Below are 8410 nucleotides of genomic sequence, written 5' to 3'. Positions count from 1 at the left end.
AACAGGTATCACGTACCTTCAGGTTTCAGTACATTAGTCCACAGAACATCTAATTTGTTACCAGAGATCACGTACCTTCAGGTTTCAGTACATTAGTCCACAGAACATCTAATTTGTTACCAGAGATCACGTACCTTCAGGTTTCAGTACATTAGTCCACAGAACATGTAATTTGTTAACAGGTATCACGTACCTTCAGGTTTCAGTACATTAGTCAACAGAACATCTAATTTGTTACCAGAGATCACGTACCTTTAGGTTTCAGTACATTAGTCCACAGAACATCTAATTTGTTAACAGGTATCACGTACCTTCAGGTTTCAGTACATTAGTCCACAGAACATCTAATTTGTTACCAGAGATCACGTACCTTCAGGTTTCAGTACATTAGTCCACAGAACATCTAATTCGTTAACAGAGATCACGTACCTTCAGGTTTCAGTACATTAGTCCATAGAACATCTAATTTGTTACCAGAGATCACGTACCTTCAGGTTTCAGTACATTAGTCCACAGAACATGTAATTTGTTAACAGGTATCACGTACATTCAGGTTTCAGTACATTAGTCCACAGAACATCTAATTTGTTAACAGGTATCACGTACCTTCAGGTTTCAGTACATTAGTCCACAGAACATCTAATTTGTTAACAGGTATCACGTACCTTCAGGTTTCAGTACATTAGTCCACAGAACATCTAATTTGTTAACAGGTATCACGTACCTTCAGGTTTCAGTACATTAGTCCACAGAAGATCTGAAGCTGCTAACAGGCACCACATACCTCAAAGTTTGAAGATATTACCCCCACAGAAAATTTAAATTCCTAAATGATTTATATCTAAAATTTCAATGAAACAAACTTCTCCATTTGCTGTTGGAAAACCACTTACCATCTTTCACTTCACGGTCTGGGAACTTGATCTGGACACTGTATTCCTGGGTGATTGCCTGTACTTTGTGCCCTTTAGCACCCATCACTGTTCGATGATATACTTGTGGGATGATACACTCAACTGTAACCATTTCCTCCTAAACAAGTGAAAACTGAAATCAGTAACAAATTATGATAACAAAAGGGATAGCTTTCTTTTAAATATGAAACAGTTCCATTAAGAAATTGGGATGTTATTTTTTAGAACGTTTACACAAAGGTACACAAACGATATCCATACATAGCTGACCCCCATTTTGAACTGATAAACTGGAGGAAAGGCAGCTATTCAACGACACAAATATCAACTTTTGGGCTACTCTCGTCTGATCATAGAGTGGGACTTCATCACATGTGGAGTGCATTTATGCAGTATAAAGACACAAACCATGAACCTTTGGATTCAGAGTTTTGGGCATGCTAACCATTAAGACACACAAGACCAAAAGAATGATGCAACCTCAGATGAGTTTTTTTCTGTTGTACTATAACCACTTAATTGTTACAATCATGGAGCTTAAAATGAAAAACTAACGAAGCAGCTACGTTATTGGTTTGCTACCTCTAGCTTGTTTTGATCACGGTCAACAAACAATATAACCACAGTAAATCAACAGCCCGACAATTTGGTCAATAAAATTAAAGTAGAAGAAGTTTCAAACATGGAAAAATTATTTGACTTAAGTTTTATATTTAATGAAATTTGAAGGTACAAATTCATATCTCTCAAGTTAAACTGCTGGTTAAGTTTTTTCGTTTTGTGATTTATCCAATTCATTAGGTAACTTTTGCTTAAATAAATTTTCATTTGTTGTGATGTTTGTTTGTTATCAGCACAAAACTACACAATGGGCTATCTGTACTGTGTCCACTACGAGTATCAAAACCCAGTTTTTAGTTTTATAAGCCCTCTGACTTACTGCTAAACCACCAGAAGGTAGGCTAAAAAGTTTTATGTGACATCTCAAACAACTAACTTATTGACTGAGGTTATTTTCCATAAAGAACAACTTAATATAAAATAATGCAGTCACTTGGAAAGGTTCCTTTAAAGCAACGACTTTAACAAAAACTTGAGTCCTTTACCAACTTATAAATATTATCACTTCACCGTCACCTTCAATACTCCTTAATTAATACTTGAACACAACACTAGATCCTTTAAAATTAGTTTGAGATCAATAATCATTCTCTGCTTAGCCTCTAGTACACATTTAATACAGCCTTGAAACTTACCAGCTCAGAAACAATTTCCATTATCCTCTGTTTGGCCCCTTCAACACATTCTTTGGCCCCCTTTAAAATAACCAGGTCGCTATCACTACCACTACGAGGAAAGCTGACATTGACTCCACCAAAATCTTCAGCAATTTGACGAAGTACCTCTCCTCGACGTAAAACAAAGTGCCGATGATGCCTAGGAGGAACTCTCATCTCTGTTGTTACCACCTTGTCCTAAACAACAAGAAAGTACCTTTACTTTTCTTTTTCTTCTTAAGTATGACTTTGGTCTCATAATATTAACGTGGATCCTTGAAGCTTGGTTTTGTAATGTGAGTAGAATCCTCAAAGCTTATAATATTAAGTCAAAGTATTTATTACTCCACTTTTAATGAGTGCAATTCTATAAAAATGCAGAGACCTGAAATACATAAATAAATAAATTGATCTCAGATTTCATCATAAGCTTCTTAAATGAAAGATAATCCATTTAATCCTTTGAATGTGGGTAGGTCAAAGTGCACAAAACCTTTTTTACAGAATTACATTCAAAATTTAGTTCAACCACTTTATTATAAATGTATTATCAATAAATCTAACATCAAGATGTAGCTTATAATTCAAGTTTTCATATTATCTGAGTTTTGATTTCTTAATTTCAAAACAAAATATTTAAATAAATTCCCCAATCCTCTTTCTCTGTATCATGTAACATTTCCATACAAACTGCTCATTTTCTTTTCATATTCTTTTCACTCCTTGTAGTACAGATATTGCTAATACAATTTAATCATCTAGCCTCCAATGTTCCTACTTTACTAAAATATAAATCGGAACGTCAAACCCATACCCTCCAATCACACCAGTCTTTCAAAAAATGTCAATAATGCTCTCGGACATATGCATTAGGATTAATTATAACCAATCAAAACTTTTAATTTACTGAAATCTTTACAACGCTAGATAGTTCTGATGACAGGTTTTAAATAATTATGTCTACATTTTAATTGTTCACTATCGACAAGTCACCTCAACTATCCAAAGGAATTACTTTAAATCACTTATAGCTTAATTAGAAAGTCAGTTGAATTATAATAGCTATAGTCTTGTGTACACCTTTTTACAAGCTAGCAAAGAATGATCACAGTTATACTTGTCATAAGACATTAATATCATTATTATTATACACTATTCTAATTCTTGAAAATCCCTAAAAGACTAAACAAAAAAAATGTCATGTTTAAAAATGTAATAAGCCTAATACTAATGTCTTATGACAAGTATAATTGTGATCATTCTTCACTAGCTCGTTAAAGTTGTACACACCATAACTATTGATGTTGTATCAAATGGCTCATGTAAATTGTGTTCCAACCACTGCTGTGTTGGTTGTATTACAGCCAGCTTGAAGAGCTCTGGATTGAGTGAAATGTGTTGTCAGCAACACATTGACAAATATTGTGTGTTTGGAATACTATTATTATACACTCTTCTAATTCTTGAAAATCCCTAAGGGACTAGATAAAGAATGTAGTTTAAAAATGTAATAGGCCTAATACTAATGTCTTAAAAGTGTAAATGGAATTATAATAGTTACAGGATAATGTATTATTTGTGTTTGTTATTATTTTGTAATCGAAACTGAATATTTGAAATGAAAAAATTCAGTAAAGTGCTAACAATAATTCTACCAAAAATTAGGGTTGACTTTTATCGACATTGTACTATGCTTTCAGTGGGCTACAAGATGTTGAAAATTACGTGGTTGTATTTCTTTAATTAATTATTAAATTTTAAAATAAGAAACTTAATTCTGGACCACCCTGTACTTAAAAAATCTTATTTGTTTTGTAATACAGACATGTAATGTTTACCAAAAGCTTGCAAAATTTTAGGAGCGTACACTTAGTAAATTCAGTTATAGTATGTATACTTTCTTGGTAACAAGGTCAGTCAAAATGACTAAGCCTATATGCAGAGGGTTAAAATCTAACTCAAAAACAAAAAGCCTTATAACATCTGGGAACATTTCAATTCCAGTAAAACATAGACATTTATTTATAGATCTTGTGCTCGTTTGTTTATTACATAATGGAAATGTTAATCTGATTTGAAATTTCATCATCACAGAAAATATTCTTGAGAAAACTTTAGCAGCGGTCGGTATAAAAGTAATCGGTGGCTAACTTTTAGAGAATACTTTTTATTTTTTTACACTTATCTACATCTTCCACTTAAACATTCTGCAGTAGAGTTAAATACTTTTTATTAAGACTTGGTCAGCCGTGCCGTTCATGTGTTGACACAAATATAACTATTTTCTTGTACTAACACACCATTTCTGGAAGTTTAAAGTTAAATTCAGAATGTTTTTGAAGTTCTTATACAATATAATCAGTAATTTTGTAAATCATTTTGAATTACACAGAATAAACGTACTGCAACATTATTTTCAAGATATGAAATATACATTGAAAAGCTTTTACTTTCTCCAACTTTAAAAGTATAAAAACTCTACAGTATTAATAAAACCCCATGGCATAGTCATGTCACTAGAGATAAATTAATCAATAAACAGGACCATTTTTTGATATTTTTGCAGATAGAATAAATACCTTAGAGACTAAAATAAGAGAATTATAAATCTACTCTATCATAAAGTTAACAAAGTAACTGGAAAAACGTGTGTTGAGTAGTTTCTTAATAAACACCATCTTTGTTGTGAACATATATTGGACTTGGTATCATATACACTTAAATAATAATTGTGCTATAAATATATTTCTTGAAAATGTAAGTTAAATATACAACGAGAGAGAGTTTTATAATGAAAATTTGGAACAGCATCTGATTTTTTGGGGCAGCAAAAATCTGAGAGGTATACCTTTGATAGGCTGCCAATGTGCCTGAGAAACAGGTATAACATGTTTCTACAGATCACTTGTGTGGCTAAAAAACACGAGTAGGACATGCTTTTAAAACTATTAATGAAATCCATATCATCTTTAAACCAAATCATCAAAACTTGCACACCACTTCTTACAGAGTTACATTCAAAGTTTAATTAAACTACTTTATTATCAATGTATATGAATAAACTGATCAAGCTGTAGTTCATAAATTAAATTTCAATGTACTTTAAATTCTTTAATTTCAAAAGGAAATATAAACTCTCAAACTCAAATTGTCAGTGTTGACTCTAACTGGCCCGTTTTCTATTTTTGCATCACTCCTCTATGATGTTCCGAGTGTAATATAAATTACCCATTACAGAATAGATATTACTAATTATTAGACTAATTTTTATAGCATTCAATCATCTTTGTTTACAGATATATGAGCCAGAAAGTCATATCCCCCTTGTCATGCCCTCCTACACATCCCCCTCTTTCACAAATTGCCAATAATTCTCTCTCTGACGTTTTTTATTACATCATTTACAAAAACAAAAAAAAAGACAAAGTTTTAATCAACCAAATGTCATATAATGCTACCTTGTTCTCAGTAAGGATTTTGTTATTTTGCCTACAGTTTCAAAGTTGCTATTACTGAGTTCATAACAAATAGCCAGGGGAATTATTTTAAAGCACTTATACCTCAGTTAGAGAGCCAGTTAAATTATAATAGTTATAGGATATTGTTTACTTCGTGTATTATTATTTTGTATTCTCATGTGTGTATTTCAAATAAATAATAACTATTTTAGTTGCTGTAATATCATTACAACGAACTATGATTTTTGTCAGAGGATCAAAATAAAAAAAACAGAAGCCAAACACAAGTATTATGTTTCTGCTTTTTATGTAAATGTTTTATTTATTGTTATAAAAGTAACTAAAATGTGAAAATTAAAGGCATTCTAGAAAGAAATAGAAGGATCTTTCGGTTTTATTTTTTGTGGTAGTTTCAAGGTTGGTTAAATGGACTGAGCCATAAAGTGTTAAGAGTAAAGAAAATAAAAGATAAAATATAATGAATACTCTGTCTAAACAATCTATCAAAGAATAGATAAAATTTAATTTTACTGAAAAAAAACACTTCATATTCATTTTGGAGGTTTTAGGAATAATGCTAATGAAATTTAAAAATTGTAACATGAAAATCACCTTACACTCAGACTAATCAGAGTCTAAGTCAAACTCTGACTCCATATATCCACAGTATTTTTAGAAAAATACTTAATTAAAATATTTAAAATATCTGATATTTTTGTTTACAAAAGTCTTGTAATGTTTACCAAAAGCTTGCTACATTTTTTTAAGACACACATGCTACTTTAAAAGTTACAGTATGGATACTTTTATGGTTACCAGGTCAGTGAAAATGGCCGAACATGTGCAGAGGGAAGAGAGTTAACACATCAAGATACTAAAATTTAAATGAAGAAAATTATTTTTTTTCTACCCATACAAGAAAATTCTGAACCAGTAATGTTTCAATTTGTGTTTCTGAAAAGCTGAAATAAATAGTATAAAAAGAACTTACCAGATCTTTTACCATATCTTCAAGTGTTTTCTTGGCTTCCATTACTGCTTCTTTACGACCAATTATCACAATGGATTCCCGGTCTTCATCTTTGTCTGATGGGAAAACAACACGAGCTCCTGTCTTTTCTCGTACCTGTTGAAGGAATTTAAAAACTTTGAAACCACACAAAAGTTTTTTTTTATTAATTCTGTTAAGAAAAATTAACTTGGTTACTCGTCTCAAAGAAAGGTCAATAATTGGTATAGCTTAGCAGCATGATTTGTGTATGTATGAAAGCTCCAAAATTTTAAAAGGACCCAGGTTTTTTGAGCCCCTTCTCAAACTTTTATAGGTTGATGGTCACCCTGATCTTCATTATAAAACTTCTCATCACAAAGCTGTTAACCTAATATGCAATTTAATTTAAAGCAGATGTAACATTTACAGTACATATTAATTTAACAGTTTTTTAGGTCGTACATTTGTTACTAAGAACACTGTCATTTTTAATTACTATTATTGAAAGGTAAAACGTGTTATTGTAACTTTTTACTTGTGAGACACGTATAAAGGAAAATAACGCTGTGTTCATGCACATATATAATAATCACAAAAACAAAACACATACAGCGAGGGAACAAATCAAATGGATTAAACTTATATTGAACAAAAATTATCATTATAATCTGTTGAAGGCTCCAATCAGACCTGAATGCTTGAAAGAAAAAGAAATTTTTTGTATGGTGAAAAGTCTAAATAATTCCATTAAAAATCCAAGACCAAAAAGTAGTACTGAAGCTATGTTTTATATCTATTTACGTATATATGTGTGTGTGAGTTTTTTTAATTGTAAAAGACTTAACTTATTTTATCTTGGCATCACACTTGCTTTAATAAAGGCAAATAACACATCCAGAAATCCCTGGTCTAAAGTAAGTCTACTAAAAGTAAACACCCTTACCTTTTTAATATTTGTTCCATTCCTTCCAATTAAAAACTTGTGATGTTCAGGTTTGGCTTTCAGCTCAACTGAGTAACTAGAGAGTTGCTGAAATGGAACACAAAAGTTATAATCACGGCAAGTTACGAATAGCATACCAGCAAAGTTAATCTGGTCTAGACATGTAATACCTGTTGTACAAGTCTCCGAAGTATCCATCCAATCTTGAGATATCCTGTCCACAAGATCAGAATGGATGAAAAGGGACAAACCAATATGCACTGCTCTGCTCCACATATTGGATGATGTGTTAAGTAAATGCTCTTTGTCAAGCCTAATGATACAACAGTTCAAGTGGCAAGCTGTCGTACCAACAGGCATTAACTGAGGCTTGCTCAATAAATTGTTTACTTAGGTGATAGCATTCCACTTATTTATCCTTCAATTTTTAATCATCTTCACATTCATTCATTCATTCTTCAATACTGGCAACCTTTTGGTAAACACTAACGCACAAGAGATTCTTGGATACTTTTAACACCATGAAATTGTATGGCTAAACTTTCCATTAGTACAGCTTGTGGTCACAGAACTGTTAGAACATAAAAAAATAAAAGCGTTTAAGTACCTAAAGAACACATCTGACATGATACTCATTTTGAAAATCATTTAATATTCATTATTTACAGAGATGAAAGTGTCCCTTTCCTAAAAATCCTGAAAATAATCGAAGCCAAGTAGGGGGGGAGGGCACCCAAAATCCTGCATTTTGATGCATTTAATACTTAAAATTCACTTAAACAAGTTACCCCATTTTTCTTACATCAGTGATTATCAAATACATGTGA

The 8410-nt window shown here is 31.7% G+C and overlaps 1 protein-coding gene across 1 annotated transcript in view; it reads right to left on the bottom strand.

The window, feature by feature from the left end:
* Positions 1–8410, bottom strand: part of LOC106470076 (vigilin-like) — a 40577-nt gene that overhangs the window by 10545 nt on the left and 21622 nt on the right. Inside the window, exons 10-13 of the mRNA XM_013930601.2 lie at positions 7584–7670; positions 6641–6775; positions 2171–2389; positions 894–1032 (exon numbers count right to left, since the gene is read on the bottom strand). Of these exons, the coding sequence (XP_013786055.2) occupies positions 894–1032; positions 2171–2389; positions 6641–6775; positions 7584–7670 (580 nt within the window). The remainder of the gene's footprint in view (positions 1–893; positions 1033–2170; positions 2390–6640; positions 6776–7583; positions 7671–8410) is intronic.

The sequence above is a fragment of the Limulus polyphemus genome, unplaced genomic scaffold (genome assembly GCF_000517525.1).
Source record: "Limulus polyphemus unplaced genomic scaffold, Limulus_polyphemus-2.1.2 Scaffold3807, whole genome shotgun sequence".
NCBI classification, from domain to species: domain Eukaryota; kingdom Metazoa; phylum Arthropoda; class Merostomata; order Xiphosura; family Limulidae; genus Limulus; species Limulus polyphemus.
This window is presented reverse-complemented; position numbering and strand designations above follow the sequence as displayed.